Source organism: Fusarium subglutinans, assembly GCF_013396075.1.
Source record: "Fusarium subglutinans strain NRRL 66333 chromosome Unknown NRRL66333_c0000100, whole genome shotgun sequence".
In the NCBI taxonomy this organism is placed as follows: Eukaryota; Fungi; Ascomycota; class Sordariomycetes; order Hypocreales; family Nectriaceae; genus Fusarium; species Fusarium subglutinans.
Window position 1 is genome coordinate 16,615 of NW_023502163.1, and position 15,508 is coordinate 32,122.

Consider the following 15,508-nt stretch of genomic DNA (forward strand, 5'->3'; position numbering starts at 1 on the left):
CACACATCAAATCCCCTTGTGATCAAGTACGTCGCCTGTCTGCACTGGTCCACTACCAACATGACGCTGCCTCAAATTTCCAGCCTCATCATGCTCTGCATCCCATTTCTCAATCTCGACAAGAGGAACCCTAACTAAACGATGCGTGTTGGCACCATTTGTGTCAACTTCGAGAACTTCCGGCCGAATTGCATAACCCTTCCATCGAGGGATGATGTAGATCCAGAACACGTAGTAGACACCACAAAGAATCATGCTGCAAAATTTATGTGATCAACTTCAAGTCCAATCGAGTGTAGTCAGGCAGGAAAACTTACATTGCGATGCCGACTACGCAGTAAGTTGCGTACCAAAAGCTCACATCACCAGCGTACGGGCCGCCCTTTGGAGGATACCATGGCATGACAATGATGAAGATCTGAATCAGTATGAAGAATATTGCTGCGACATCCCATGCCTTGAACTCTGGAGGTCCTCTTCCAACGCGCTTGTTGTGACGCCGGACGATGTAGAGGCCAATGCTCATGGCCAAGAAGAAGAGGCCTTCGGGGTATGTCTTGAGACTAACGACTGGGTCACAGTCAGTAGGACGAAGGCAAGAAGCTTGCGATACGAAAAGCTTACCAAATTGGAATGCATCACCAGCAGGCGGAGCTACGATCATGATGAACGTCATGGCCCACTTCAGGAGATAGGGTCCGATGGGTGTTCCGAAGGGCTTTGTTGATACCCAAAAGGTAGTGAAAGGCAAGACTCCTTGGCTGCAGCATGAAATCAGCAACCGAAAACAAGATATGGGAACATGGTAACAGACCGTCCGATCTCACGAATCAATCGCGAAGCGCCAATCAATGTTGCAAGAAGGTTGCCGTACGCACTGAGCAGCACAAGAACATTCAACGCTGTCACAGCACCACTTGTGCCAAAGACACTGGTGAAGAAGACTGATGCAGCGATCTCGTTTGACTCTGCAAACTCTTTCTTCGGGACTAGATACTCGCTTTAGTACATTGGGCCGTGTACCTCATGGCACTTTGAAGCTTACCAGCAGAGAAATACGCGACGTTGCACAGCATGTATAAAACAGCAACGAGAAGGACAGAGATGAAACCGTACTTCTTGATCGTAGGGATCGGTCTCTTCACTTCGTTGACTACGTTGAAGGCGTTGGCGTAGCCAGTGTATGAGAAGACGATGTTGACTAAGGCTGTTGAAAGGTCGTTGCCGTTGTTGGTTGTGCCCTCGAAAGCGTTACGGAAATTGGCGTTTGGATCTGGGATTCGAGAAACGTTGCCGCCGAGAACCACGAAGCCAGTGATCGATATGCTGCGAAAGTTAGAGTGAGAAGATTGAGGAGGTGCTGAACTGACAAGATGAGGGTGATAATTTTGAAGACGCCCAAGACATTGACAGCCCAAAGGGAGTATTTGTTGTGAGCGATCACGCCTAAATCTGTATGAGTCGACTCATGTTATCAGGTCCTTGGGATACTCACAAATCACAGCCAGCGTGTACGCAGCGATGGCCACGCCCTTCATTTCCCAATCACTAGGCGTCTTTCCAGCGATTCTCCAGAGATATCGAGACAGCACTATACAGCCAGTTAGTAACTGTCAACCCAGAACAATACCGGCAACGAACCAATCGCATTGCTGCTGCTGAACGACAAGGCAACCGATTGCACTGCATACGCAATTGGAAAGAAATGCTTCGGTCGAGGGTATGCTTGTTCGAGGTAGACAACTTCGGCTCCGGATCGACTTGGGAAATAACTGGCAAACTCAAGATATACGCAGAACCCGGCAATAGCCATGATGAAGCCGATGAACCAGTAGATAAGAGCGAGTCCTATTGATCCCGTGGCGTTGAGGATGCTTCCGGCTAAAGCAGGGTCAGCATGCTGATTACCAAACAAAAGACATGATGATGGTACATACGCGTAGAAAAGATACCAGTGCCAATCATCTGGTTGACATTCAAGAAAATGATCGTCAACCATCCAACATGGTAGCCCAAAGGTGAGTTTGTCTCGACGGGCGCGCCAATGGCCTCCTGATATGAAGCCTTCGCGTCATTTCCGCCCTGCACACGCGTAAAAGCAAGGTTCCCGTCGCGAAGAAGCGCAGGATCAGAACTATCAGACGTGTAGTTCTGATCGGCATCAACAACAGCTGGTTGAGCCTTTGGCTGAGGACGCCACTTGGATAAAGAGAATCCCATGGCAGAACAACAATGGGGATAATTCTCAAGATGGGGGATACTTCAAAGTAACACCAGCAGGCCAGTGCAACCTCACATCTTTAAACAATTCGTCTTGTTAGTAGCCATCGGGATATTTCAAGATACGAGCATGTCGATCCCTTTGCCCCCCGGTTCCATGCAGATTGGCTATCGATTGCGTGACGCTAATGACCTTCCAGACTGGTGAGAGCACGCCATAGGCCAAGGCGTTGACGCCAAATTGAGTGTTACGCTGACAGGGAGCAAGAGCATCAACGAAGGACCTTTTGGAAGGCCAAGACACTAAGAAGGTGATTGTAACGTTGATTCGGAGGTTTCAGTCAAATGATAAGCTGTAGGAATATGGTCTAAGTCTTTAAGAGGAAGTTGTTAAGACGGTAGCCAAAGTTCGTCTGCATCAGCGCCCGCAGCTTGCATTTTACCTTTGGCTAAATTGATCACTGCAGGGTCTTTAAAATAAGCATAATGTTAGTCTAGGCTGACTGTATTACGGGCCTGATCCGGCTTTCAGTCATGCCATGCTGTGTCGTCGTATCAAGCCTCATAAGTGATGAAGGAAAAAAAGCGTTTTAAAAGAACCATGAGAGGGGATAACAAATGCTTCGATTGACGCTATGACCTAACATCTGATGATCAGATCGTAGAATATATTGGTGGAGGAAGCCGTTAAAAACCTTGCTTATTATGACTAGGCGGCGGACGAGACCCAAAGGTAAGCCAGATGCGAGGGCAGTTATGGGATACGAAAGCACCCGGAATGGACTCAGAAGGATTAAAATAGAGGCAGAGAAGGGTAATAACGTAGACAGAAGGATGATCCTGACAACAAGCGAATCAGATACACCGACACGTGCAACTCGTCTACAACAACTCGTCGACCTCCTCAGAGTGCTCGCGAAAAGTGTTACGCCAGGCAGCATTCGTCTGATGAGCAGCACTAGCCATGGCTTCCCTCAACCGCTGTTCAGAGGAACTAACCCTTCTCGAGGTGGAAGCCTCATCGAATTGTATAATGCCCCCCTCACACTCAATGGTCTCGACTCTCTGAAGCGAAGCGCCTTCCAAGGAGGGATAGTCCATCTGGTACTGGCTGACAGTCTCCCCTAGAGACTCTTCGTCCTCTGAAGGGGGAATTATCGTCCTTTCATTGATGGGACCGGAGAATTCCTGAGACTTCGAGGGGGGCTCTTCGAAATCGTGCCTGCTGGATGGGGTGTGGAATTCCTCGCTGGGACTGCTACTGGGGAACGGACCAACATTATCATCACCGTAGATATCCGAGTCCTCATCTTCATCAGGGTAGATTCGGCCAGCAGGAGTGCTTTCATCTGGTGGCATGGACACGCTGCGACAGGGACGATGCGTCTCGGTTCCCTGGCGGTATGGCATGTGCTGAGACAGATAAGCGCTGGTATGTCTCGATGCAGATTCCATGGCGCCGCGAACCAAAGCATCTCCGATATCGTCCCGGTCGTCATCGCTGTCGGGTGACTCTGCTCGCCTTGGCTCTCGATCACTGACCAAGCATTCGGTCAACTCCGCAAAAGAATTTCGGAGTTCGTCATCGATGTTTCCGTTCTCAGGTGACATTTCCAGACTTGATTCCCGAACGCTGCTCAAGCTGGTCAATGATCCCTGATGGCTTGGCGGCGACATCAACTCTGTCACATCATCGTCAGTAACCCAGACCCAGAAAGACACATAAGGTCTTCAACTTACTCATTCTGATGAATTCATCATCCGGAGTCTGGCGATTCTTTCTCGCTAGCCAATGATCAACCAACGCCTTGAACTGAGGTTCTTCCTTATCACCGTCATAGACACGAAAGTCCTCTTCTGCAGCCCAAGCAGTCTCACATTCCCACGGAAACCTCTTGCCAAGCGTAAAAAAGATGACGGGGTATACCCTCTTGTTCATCTTATGTTGACCGTCTTTGTATCCCTCTGCCCAAACACCAGCAAAACCATGGCCTTTGTCGTAGCAGGCTGGCAACTCATCTACCGACTCCAACAGTCCACGGTCAACTGGCACGAGGTACTTGCTCCGAAATCGCGGGAGGGATTCCCAGGGAAGAACGTAGGCTGGGTAGCAGATGCCATCATCTGGCCACTCGATCCAGTATATCGTCTTGGCGGTAATCTCAGCGGGCTTCTCAGTGCCGTCCAGCTCTCGCGTGAGGATGGTGCGCTTTCTGGTGGCTGCTACTTGTCGGACAGGAATGTGCCTCGGATGCGAGGGGTTGATATCACCAAGAAGCGATGCCATCTCGGCGTCAGTGCCTTGGTCATGTCGAGGACGATAAGTCTTGTCGTCGGCGTCTCTGTTGACTTGAAGCCCGGCCTTTCGCTTCACCTGCAAAACGACCTGATCGTTGTGTGCCTTTGCAATTGCAGCGTCACAGCCAACGATCTTGATGCCAAAGATTTCAATGGCCGATGCGCGGGTAGGTGGGACTCCATGCTTTTTGGCATGCCTAGCGGCGGCCTGCGCTGGTCGCGCAAGGCCATCGAGGCGCAAAGTGTGCTCTTCACATTTGAAGACATACCACTCGCCACTTCCAGATGGCGTCTCAGTGAGCTTCTGACAGGGGAACCTATCTATTTCTGCGGTCGTAATCTCACGACGATGTGCACGACGCTTGGGAGATGGGTGGCCTTCTGCGTCGGGAGGAGTCCGTTTGCTAGTGGGAGGGCTCCGAAGGGTAGGGCAAGGAGAGGAAGGGGATGAATTTTCTGGATTGAGTGACGTATCGTTGTCGTTATCACCGCCCGCCTCGGTAGCTGGAGTAGGGGGCAGGTTTTCCGTAGATTGTGCCCTTTGCTCGTCGTGATACACAAGCAAAACCCCCATAGCCTCGCCAGTCTCTGCCATAAACTTGTTGATGTATGGCTTGACATCAGCCAGCCTAATAGGATCCTTCCGCGCTTTCCTAGCGATGTCACGGACGACCCTTTTCTTCTTTTCTCCCATCTCTTTAGCATAATTGGCATGGCTAGTAATATCTTTACTATCCGCTTGAAGCTTGAGCATCTCAGCAGCCAAGTCTCTGATACGGTTGTCGAGATCTAAATGCTCGTCTTTCAGTCGTAGGACCTGGTACTGCAAGAGTTCCGCGTGGCATTTTGTTGCGTTCTCCGCGATGAGCTTGACAGTGGCCAGCAGGCTGAAGCAAGATTCAGTCTGGGAAGCAATATCGCTATCCATGATGACTGTGTGTGTAGAAGGAAGACTTAGAGGTGTGACAGTAGGGTATCCGAAAAACGAAGGGTTTGGTAGTATGTTGATGTTGAAGATAGTAAGAACGATGAAGAGGGGAAAAGAAATAAAGAGAGGATGAGCAAGATAAATAACCAGTGTCTGTCTGAAAATGTCTGTTTCCGCATCAGTGCATATACAAACACTTTCTCAGGTTGAGCCGTCATAAAACTGTGTCTAGTGGTTTGTTGTGTTACACAGTTTCCAAGAGTTGGCCAATGACAGTAAAACATTTCTGGGCAAACATGAAGTGGCTTGCAGAAGTGCATGCATCTTGTTATCTCTTCTCTCAGGCATTTTGATGTCAGAGGCAGGACTGTAAGAGAATCCCAAAGACACAGAGGTTATAGGTAAGCTTATGAAATAAGTATTTCTATGCTGTTGAAGATGTCCTCAGCAGTATCGTGGCATGTTTGGTGATATCATGTGTCAAATCTGAAGATCTAAACACCTTGCCATCAGGCACAGTCTCCGGCTATATGCAGTGCAGTGGAGTCCATACATGGGTGCTTCAAGACAAGCTGTCATTCGTGTTACCCAATCTGCCAATGTGCTAGAGTACGTATCCGGAGAGTCATGAGTCGCATTGTTCAGAGGCCAAGATAGCCTCTTATCGGGAAAAGAGACCGCGACATCGACGAGTGCCAATAAAGGCCATTAAAGTGACTGCGACACTGTCAAGAGAAAACAACGACTTTCTCCACAACTTGAAGCATATAAACAACTCTATTGGTCTCTGGAGTGTGATCTGTGTTACCCCTTGACCATGACTTCAGGCGGTGAGACAAGGATGCTCGGTTATTGCAGCAGTAACAATGTCGCACAAGCCTGATCTAACGCTGGGATCTAGATCAGTGCTGCTGATAGCAGAACTGGGATGTTTCAGGCGAATGCATGGCGCATGACCCCAGAGAGCCGTGCAGCCTTATGACCTCTTTAATGACTTGTCGTCAAAAACTGACTCCAATATCCAGGATATTTCTCTTTGCCTTCCCAACGTTAAGGGAACCATAAGCGGGCTTCAATAGAAGCTGAAAGAATGGCTAATTGAATAATCATCACCACGTACAACGATATCTAGAACGATATTTGAGCTTATTATTAAAAGTCCAGTTCCAAAAGAATTATTCACCGCATCTCGGAAACATCAAAATGGCCTCTCCTAAATATTCGCCTCTTGAGGAGGAACTCTTCAAATTATATCGCGAATACCGTGAAACAAAGTCCATCGACGCCAAAGCCCTCTTTTTCTCACCAGAATGCCGTCAGATATGTCGCACAGACCCAGCCTACGCTGCAAAAGACCGAGACACCATCCTCCGCTACCTGCGCGAATCAGGCCAAGTCCTCCAGAGAATCTACCACGAAGCGGGATGGGACATAAGTGAAATGGATCCAGCTTCCGTGAAAAACTTTTACAACATGCGACCACTCCTCCCAAGCGAAAAGGAAGATTTCGCAACGGTCATGGAATTGGCTCCCGCTGGGTTTGCGTCTTTGGAGGAGGTTCGCGACAAGGCAGAGGTTGAGAAGTGGGAGGGGCTGAGGGTTAATATGTGGACGGAGGATAATAAAGGAAGGGGGATTTTGGTCAAGGTTCAGTATTGGTGGCGGAAAGAGGATGGCGTTTGGAAACAGATATTGCATGATATCATGTTTTTGGGGCCTGTTGATGGAACGGAGAAGGATGAAAGTGGTGTCTTGGTAGAGGAGGGAGTCTGATACAATTAATCTAGTTATCAGCTGTCTAGGAAATGAGCGTACTTCTCGCGAGATCAAAACTCAGGATGCTTGCCCTGTAAATTGACTGCAGTTCGTCGGAGGAGCAAAGATCATTCTTCTCAGCAGCAGTCAGGCTACAGGGCGTTGGTGCTGTATTCAACCCCGCACCTGCCTGCTGCCAAGAATTCTGTAAACGCTAGGCCCAGTAAAGCCCAGGCACCAGAAGCTGACTCTAGACCACTACAGGCATAGCCTTCCACCATTTCAGGTCACCCTTCTTACCAGCAAGACCCTATAAAGTGGCCATCCCCAATTCGTCTTGACAGCTTCACCTCATAATACCGAGGTTAAAATATCTCTTAGTGTCGGCCTCTGATCACACAAAGTCATTTCACTGCGACAATGCCTAGTCACTTTCTCGAGAACCTACCACCTGAAGTACTGTTCAGCATTTCGGATTATCTTGAGCCAGATGATCGAAAGAACCTCAGTCTGGCCAATTCCGGTCTTCGGACCGCGATGGCGCCATGTCTCTTCAAGGTCTTACGAGTCGATTGTCCGCTTGTAGAGGATCACATCTTGCCTACCATAGTCGATAAATATGGAGTGAATATTCTGGAATTGAGACTAAATGTTACTTTCTACCCGGAGAAGTTGACTGAGACGGCGGATGAAGAAGAGGAAGAAGAGAGTGAGGATGAGTCTTCCCATGTGGATATGTCAGATAATGAGGAAGGGCAAGACAGTGAAGAAGAGGATGAGGAGGAAAACGACAGTAACGGTGATCCCGACAGAGGCTGGTACTGGGAAAACCCTCCCGCATCAGTCTGGGCCCGAAAAGAAGCAGACACATCAATCGTGCAGGATCTCATCCGATCCAAGGGCCTACCGCGTTGCAAGGGCCTGACGATCTACACCAATGGCGAAAAGGACTTTGAACTCGACGCGGACTGGGACAACAACGATATCGCCAGGAACTACATTTACTTCTGCTGCGAGCCTGAAACTTGGGAAGACGTCGAGCGAAAGGAACGTAGATATTCATGGCGCGCGGCTTTGCGGGATATGTACAGTGATATCGCCACGCTTTCGCCAGTCGATGAGTTTACCATCTTGAACTTTCTCCCACGAAAGACGACGTTCTGGCAGAAAAAGGAATGGTCTGAGTTTCTGGGCCGGTTGAAGAAGTTGACGCTCAATACGTACGGTGGTAATAACGGCGCTGGTTGGCAGGCTAACACATTACCCGGCTTTCACGCTTTCTTCAACGAACTGCCGACTAATGTTCTAGCTCATGCAAACGCGGTGGAGTACTTCAAACTCAAAACTCACGACGATGGGTTTCTAGGTGGTGACGGCTCGTTGTACATACCTCCTGGCTGCATGCCGGCCCTTCGCTCCTTGCACGTTGATGGCATAGCGGTCACATCCGTGCTGACAGATTACCTCAAAGCGACTAACGGCACGTTGTCTAGACTCTACATCACGGAATGCGTGGCATTTTCTTCTGATCCCAATGGCGACGAAGCACCAAGGTGGGCTGATTTGTGGAAAGCTGTACGTCAGGCTCTGAAAGCACCTGCGGAAGTTGTCTGTGTGCCGACTAAGGAACGGCCTATTACGGAAGACGAAGGGGATTACTATGGTGATGAGGTTTACGTGCCGCCGGATGATGAGGATGACAAGATTAAGAACTGGAGGAGGAGAGTGAAGGAGGAAGAAGGGCTTTGTATTTGGCCGTATGGGTGGTTGGATGAGAAGTATGGATCTATCTTTCCTGATCATGAGGTGAACCTTGAGCGTCTTGAGAATAGGGAGGATAGCTTGGAGTTTAAGTTGTTGATGGAGGAGGTGAAGAAGGGAGGCGGTAAATGTACAGTCTCTTGACTCAGGAAATGGATGAAGCATGACCAAGTAGACCAAGAGAGAAAAAGATGCACCTTTTGTGCATCTGAGTCTATAAAGGGTCCTTCCAACTAATGTTGACTTCCATATTGCCCAATGCCCCAGCGGCAGATGCAATACGAGCCATGACAAATGTGATGCAATGATAGACCGCGAATCGGAACCACAATGAAAGGTTCATGCTTTGCAACGATGTCTTGATATCCACCAATAGTTCACGTGTACTCCTGCCTTCCCCTGCCTCGTGTATATCAGGAGCAGCCTCGACGCCCGCCACAGTCTTTGGAACACTGATAACCGCGTCTATGATCTGCAGGGCGAAGAACATACCGATGGTTATGATTCCAATCATCGTGGTATTCTCCTTCGCCCACTCTTCAACTACATCGGCACCGTTTGACAACAGCAAGAGTAGGCCAAGCTTGCAGACAAGCTCTGGTATCTCATCGACAATGTCGCAAGCTAACAGGGTACCGATGAAGTGAAACCACTGCTTAGTTGTGACGCAACGGAGGAGTCTGATGTTTGAGTTGAGAGATATAGGATAATCGGACATGACCGATCGAATCCAGAGGAATTTCAGAGGTGCGAGGATGATCGTTGTGATGCATTTCACGAGGAAGGACGGAAGAGACTTTTTTAGGTAGAACTCCAGAGCGGATTCTGCAGCCGCGCCAACAAGCCATGTTCCCAAGCCTTTGATAGGATATATCGTCGACCAAAACGATGTGTTATTCGTTCGACCTAGGATTCCTGTCGTTCCGTCTTCAGAGGTTGAGGGTTTGAGTGAGCGGACGTGTCGCAGCGAAGTAAGCAATGGGTAATAGTCTTGATATCCGTAGAGCCCCTATCCAGGTCAGCCTTATCCTCGTAACGGTGTCATGATACGCACTGCGTAGATAATCCCTTGGACAGCATAGCCCAGTACACCCAAAGGAATCATTCTAATGGTGTCGCGTTTCAGAGGATATTTGTTTTCGGAAATTCAGGCTGATGCTGCGTAGGCTTATACGTGAGTCAACTGCCGAGACGATGAGTAAACAAGCTTAAAAGGGCGCATCATGACAAATAAAACGTGGCTCATCGGTCAATCTTGCGCAGCCGAAGGATTGTCGGAGATTTCCCAAAGCCCTACGTCTCCGTAAGCAATCGGCCGAATTGTGCTGCCTAAAGACATTCCCTCGACGCTTTTTTCCCTGTGAGGCTGAAGGGAATAGACGCAATTGGCTGGCCTATACGCGCAGGCACCTCTAGGGCCGGAACTTTAGTAGCGGGGCCTTGGCATGGAACCACTGACGAAGCATCGCGCGCGCGCAAAACATCCTCACTCATTGCGTCTCATTCTTATCTGGGCCAGGACCACGGCTCATCGGGACAGCCCTACATACGTGGCTTTCTTATTACCAAATGGATCGGTCTATACGTGCTCAGCGTGTGAGAGCGTTTTCACGCAAGACTCGTACAGGCTGTCTCACGTGGTAAGTCCCGCATACACTCGCATTCTTCTCTCTTTGACCTAGGTACTGATCCAAGATGAAGTAAGAAGCGACACAAGAAATGCGATGAGGAGAAACCCACCTGTAAGAGATGCAGGGATGGAGGTTATGTCTGCGATGGATATACGCCCCAATCAAAGGTCGCCATGACAAAGACGCAGAACAGAGCTCTGCCGATTCTAGCTGCCAAGGTGACGCCGCCACGACCTCTGCTACCGGGCGATACGCTTGAGTCGAATTACTATGTTTATTTCTTCTCTGATATCATCAACCAGCTGGAGATCACGCCATATCTGAACAGGGAGTTCTGGAATAGGAATATTCTCGTTCCGAGTCAGAGTAGCGAATGCGTTCGACATGCGGTGCTGGCTTTGGGGGCGACGCATTGGCAGTATTCAGCACGGAACGAATCATCGACGGCGTCGCTTGATCGATTCGTTTTAAAGCATTATAACGAGGCTATATCGAGACTTACAAGCAACCAAGATTCACCGCCGGACATGTCAACAGTCCTGACGTGTTGCATATTATTCGTCATTCTTGAAAGTCTCCGTGGGGACTTTGGCGAAGCAATTCGACATCTCGAGTCCGGAACTAGAATCCTCACAAACTACGTCCCAAGAACATATCTTCCCAACCGCGATTTCCAAGAACTAGCCTCAATATTCCATGCAATCGCCTCCCAAGTCGCCATCTTCTCACCCGAGCGTGTTTTTCCCGACGTGACGCATCTCTTGATGCCTGCAGCAAAGGACCAAAAGCGAATCGAGGGAGAATTCAGAGATCTTGATGAAGCAGAAGATGTCATGAATAGGTTTGACGACATGGTGAATCATATTTCCTGGGATCTTGATCAGGAATGGGAGAACGAAGAGTCAGAGTGTAATATGCAGTGGTCGATATTACGAGAAAACGTACAAACCTGGCAATGCCAGTTCGAAGTTTTGGTCAAGAAGTTATCAGCTGGAAAAGAGCCCATTGACAGCGAAAAGGTTTTGAATTTAAGGATACAGCATAAGCTATGGGAACTTCTCATTGAAGAAGAATCCTCCGTCGACGAAGACGCTGAAGCTCATCTTGATCCTGCCGAGTGCAACATTCTGCTCGATCAACTGGAGAAACTATGGTGTAATCCATCCCGACCACGCTTCGGTCTCAAAATCGACCTCACAGCAGCTTTATTCCAACTCTACGTGTACTGCACGGACGAAAATGTGCGACACAGGATTATCTTTATGCTAAGAGCGCAGAGCAGGAGGGAGATTATATGGGACAGTGGCCAATTAGCGGATTTTCTGGAAAACGACATGGTGTTGCGAGCTGTTGGGCTACAAAGGGATCGATGGCCTGAGATAGGACCCTCAGCTAATGACGGAGCATTGCTGGTGTTTCGCCCAAAGAGCTCAAGGGAAAGTTCCGAATCTTGATGCACGCATTTTTGGCGCTCCATTGAATGGGTTAGAGCATGTCACCAAGTGGGGAGTGTTTGTACGCGCTGCCTAATCAGACGCTGACATGGAAGCGCTAGTGAATCATGGCTGTTGCTTGTCAATGTGGCTGGGAGTTGCTTATATTAAGGATCTGTACGCACTTTGAGAAGCGATTTGATGAGATGTACGCCATGTCGTGCCGTGTCTGTGCCGAGATGCGGGAGGCAACTCGTCTGGAATGCTGATCAGAGGCAGATTGGTTATAAATATGCCAACCGGGACCATTGATAAGACTTCAGGACTCAGATCAACACTATCAACTCCAAGTCACAAGCACAACAATCGCCCAACTTAAGCACCATGCATTTCAGAAGCCCACTCTCGATCGCAATGGCAATCATCTCCTACGGAGTATCAGCCACCCTGGGCGCACAAGCTCGCCCCAAAGCAGTCGTATACCGCGGCCCAGCTTCATCAGAAGGCTGTCCCGAAGGCGTGCGCGACCTCCTCGTCTCCTCCCCATCCAACTTCGAAGTCGTCTTCGCTGGTCCAAATGAACCAATCGACGTGATTGAAGCTCTCAAAGGTGCAACAGTGTACGCCCATGGCGGAGGACCAAACTGGAAAAAAGCATACCGCTCAACAAAGAAATACGAGAAGGCTATTCAGGAGTTTGTCAAATCTGGAGGTCATTACCTTGGTTTTTGTCTTGGTGCTTATCTGGCTGGGCCGGTCAATGGGTATAATCTTCTTCCCAAGGGCGTTGATACGGAGCAAGAGATTGAGCGGCGAAGAGCGCAGGTCAAGGGCGAGGAAGATACGGTCATCAACGTTGATTGGACTTTTGAGTCTGGAACTACGGAGAAAAAGAGATGGTTGTATTTCCAGGATGGGGTTGTGATCAGGGGCATGGATGCGAGTAAGCCGGGGAAGATCGTTGGGAGGTATTCGGCGAATGGCGATGTTGCTGCTTCGATTACACCGTATGGGAAGGGCTCGGTTGGACTTGTTGGACCTCACCCCGAGGCTGATGATACGTGGTGTAAGTATTGACCTGGCTAATTCGCTTTGGCTTGTGAGACCTGCTAACTGTTTCACAGACGAAGGAGCGGAGATTCAGAACCCTGAGGGTATCAGATTTGATATTGGGCATGACTTTGTTGAGGCTACTGTTCATGCGGGCTCTCACAAGCGCTCTTGATTCGAGTGTATATTATGCAGCGATCTCGGACTTCGTTGAATAAACGACCATGGGGAACGGCAGAGGCCATAGCGAACATAACAGATTTTCTTCTCTTTAAAAGCTTACAACCTACACCTTGACTGATAGTTTGTATTACTCTAGCACTTCATAGCTATTGAAATTTTCATATTCACAAATATTGGTTTATAAGAAGTGAAAGGTTTCATTAAGCTAGGAGATTCTCTAAGCATGTGTTAACAAGACCAGCAAAGCCAATCCATCAGTCTAAAGTCCACACCAGGTTCAAGCGCAAGGCTCATTGCATCTGCAGCTTACTGCAGACCAACAGCAGATCGGATAGAGTCGATGAGGATGTTGTTGTAGTCGCCACCAGCCTCATAGGTACCGAATCCAGCAAGCTTGTACTTGAGAACAAACTTGCCCTTGTCGTAGAAAGAAGCAGCGTTGTCGTAGCTAACATAGATCTCACGCTTGGCATCATAAAGAACAGGCTATTCAAATTAGTCCATATCCACGTGGTTTCAGTGCAAAATGACTTACTGTCTGACTGCAGTTGTCCCAAGCAGAAGCAATTCCAGAGGCAGGGTTGCCCTTGGTGTCGAGGAAGTGAGCCTCCTTGATCAAGCTCCAGAAAGGATAAGTGCCTCCAGGAGGGTTGGGGTTACCGCAAGCATCGATGAGAGGATCGTTGTCCCAGCTGCTTCCCTGGAAGCGATCGGTAGAGTTCTGTGCGGGGTACAGCTGGAGCTTGTGATTCTTGCTCTTGCCAAAGGCGGAGGTGCTGTTGACCTTGAAGCCGTGGCCGTAGTTGGGAGCGCCGAGGACGAGCTGCGAGGCGGGCATGCCGGCGGCGGTCCACTGGGTAACGGAGTTCTCGGCAGCGCCTTGGTCGTTACGGGGATCGCACTTGCGGTAGAGAGGGGCGTTGGGGCCGGCGACGGCGGACCAGGCGCCGTAGTAGTCGTAGTTCTGGGCGTGTTAGTTATAGATAAGATTGAGCAGGGGAAAGTGGCATACCATGAGCATGATGTAGTTGAGGACATCAGCAAAGCCACTGACATCCTTGGAGGCGACACCAGTCTTGTCGTTCCAGGGGAAGACAGATCCAGCGGCAGTGATGTAGTAGTTTTGACCCTTGGGGTCCTTGCGAATCTCCTTGAAGAACTCGAGGAGGTTGGCGGTGTCGTTCTCGTTGATAGCGTTACATCCGAGACCCTGGCGGTTGGGATACTCCCAGCTGAATTCATCAGTCACGTTTATCGTTCTATTTAGGAGATCATGAACTTACTCAATGTCGAAGCCTTCGAAGCCATACTTCTCAACAAAGTTAATGACGTTCTTGACGAAAATAGTGCGGTTCTTGGCAGAGCCGATGTTGGAGGAGATATGTCGGCTTCCGGCCCAACCACCAATTGAGATGAGAGGCTTGACGTTCTATAAACATTGTTAGCCAAACCAATATTGTAAATGTCCTGACGTTTGATCACATACGTGCTTCTTAGCATCCTTGACAAAGCAAGGAATGTTCTCAGGCTGTGATGCAGAAACATTGAGTGATCCATCAGGATTAGTCTCACTACATCCTATTAGTCCTCGTCATCCCAAAAAAAAAAAAAAAAAAAAATACGCAAAAGCATATTTCACATCAGTGTACTTGTCCCAAGGCATAGCCGAGACAGGAAATCCCCTATTGGCGTGGAACCCCGCAAAGTAGGTCGAGGCAACCAAATACCCCTCACTGTTAATGGGGGGAATGACGCTGGCGCTACCAAGGCTCAGCAGGCCTACAAGCGAGGCCGAGATGGCTTTGAGGGACGGCATTGTTATTTTTAAACCGAGAATGAGAAAAAAGAGCGTAAGAAATGAAAATGAGTGAGAGTGATGGATCGGCTAATTGATCGAGGGGGGGTAAGCAGCGGGTTATATATATGTTTGTCGTTATTAACGTTGCATTACAATGCTACTCTAATAAGCTTTCTGAGCAATTTCGGCGCATCGCAATAACAGAAACGCAATGTAGGTACTGTACCTGCAGAACAGAGCATTAAGCCTCAATGTCCAGCGCCCGCGCCCGTCGCAGCGGCAGTTAAAATCCCCTGAATCGAAGCGCTAGCTAGTGCAAAGTTTATTCTCTTTGACTCCCCGCTTCTAGAAAGCAAAGGCTCCCTGTCATTTCCGCATCTGCCGAGCTACGGTTCGTGCTTTTTGCTGAGGCTGTCTCATGTTTAGGAGACGGACGCGTTGGCTGACAGGA

At 49.1% G+C, this 15,508-nt stretch overlaps 8 protein-coding genes across 8 annotated transcripts; 4 read left to right on the top strand and 4 right to left on the bottom strand.

Moving 5' to 3' along the window:
* Window positions 1–6: 6 nt before the first annotated feature.
* FSUBG_7691 (high affinity methionine permease) lies at window positions 7–2,220 on the bottom strand (the record flags this gene model as incomplete). Its single annotated transcript, XM_036686021.1, has 9 exons — window positions 7–256; window positions 318–570; window positions 625–761; window positions 815–989; window positions 1,046–1,326; window positions 1,371–1,446; window positions 1,496–1,591; window positions 1,642–1,881; window positions 1,938–2,220. The coding sequence occupies 9 exons, from the start codon at window positions 2,218–2,220 to the stop codon at window positions 7–9; spliced, it is 1,791 nt and encodes a 596-aa protein (XP_036536742.1).
* Window positions 2,221–3,102: 882 nt separating this feature from the next.
* Window positions 3,103–5,446, bottom strand: FSUBG_7692 (uncharacterized protein; the record flags this gene model as incomplete). Its single annotated transcript, XM_036686022.1, has 2 exons — window positions 3,103–3,902; window positions 3,961–5,446. 2 exons carry the CDS (start codon window positions 5,444–5,446, stop codon window positions 3,103–3,105), a joined length of 2,286 nt encoding a protein of 761 aa, XP_036536743.1.
* A 1,203-nt stretch (window positions 5,447–6,649) lies between these two features.
* On the top strand, window positions 6,650–7,219 carry FSUBG_7693 (uncharacterized protein; the record flags this gene model as incomplete). Its single annotated transcript, XM_036686023.1, has 1 exon — window positions 6,650–7,219. One exon carries the CDS (start codon window positions 6,650–6,652, stop codon window positions 7,217–7,219), a length of 570 nt encoding a protein of 189 aa, XP_036536744.1.
* Window positions 7,220–7,621: 402 nt separating this feature from the next.
* Window positions 7,622–9,106, top strand: FSUBG_7694 (uncharacterized protein; the record flags this gene model as incomplete). Its single annotated transcript, XM_036686024.1, has 1 exon — window positions 7,622–9,106. The coding sequence occupies one exon, from the start codon at window positions 7,622–7,624 to the stop codon at window positions 9,104–9,106; it is 1,485 nt and encodes a 494-aa protein (XP_036536745.1).
* A 70-nt stretch (window positions 9,107–9,176) lies between these two features.
* FSUBG_7695 (uncharacterized protein) lies at window positions 9,177–10,067 on the bottom strand (the record flags this gene model as incomplete). The annotated part of the gene is made up of 2 exons (XM_036686025.1): window positions 9,177–9,971; window positions 10,017–10,067. 2 exons carry the CDS (start codon window positions 10,065–10,067, stop codon window positions 9,177–9,179), a joined length of 846 nt encoding a protein of 281 aa, XP_036536746.1.
* A 699-nt stretch (window positions 10,068–10,766) lies between these two features.
* FSUBG_7696 (uncharacterized protein) lies at window positions 10,767–12,047 on the top strand (the record flags this gene model as incomplete). Its single annotated transcript, XM_036686026.1, has 1 exon — window positions 10,767–12,047. One exon carries the CDS (start codon window positions 10,767–10,769, stop codon window positions 12,045–12,047), a length of 1,281 nt encoding a protein of 426 aa, XP_036536747.1.
* A 393-nt stretch (window positions 12,048–12,440) lies between these two features.
* Window positions 12,441–13,251, top strand: FSUBG_7697 (biotin ligase; the record flags this gene model as incomplete). Its single annotated transcript, XM_036686027.1, has 2 exons — window positions 12,441–13,092; window positions 13,151–13,251. The coding sequence occupies 2 exons, from the start codon at window positions 12,441–12,443 to the stop codon at window positions 13,249–13,251; spliced, it is 753 nt and encodes a 250-aa protein (XP_036536748.1).
* Window positions 13,252–13,565: 314 nt separating this feature from the next.
* Window positions 13,566–15,075, bottom strand: FSUBG_7698 (glycosyl hydrolase family 18; the record flags this gene model as incomplete). Its single annotated transcript, XM_036686028.1, has 6 exons — window positions 13,566–13,745; window positions 13,795–14,223; window positions 14,272–14,491; window positions 14,543–14,688; window positions 14,746–14,830; window positions 14,882–15,075. The coding sequence occupies 6 exons, from the start codon at window positions 15,073–15,075 to the stop codon at window positions 13,566–13,568; spliced, it is 1,254 nt and encodes a 417-aa protein (XP_036536749.1).
* Between the last annotated feature and the right edge of the window lie 433 nt (window positions 15,076–15,508).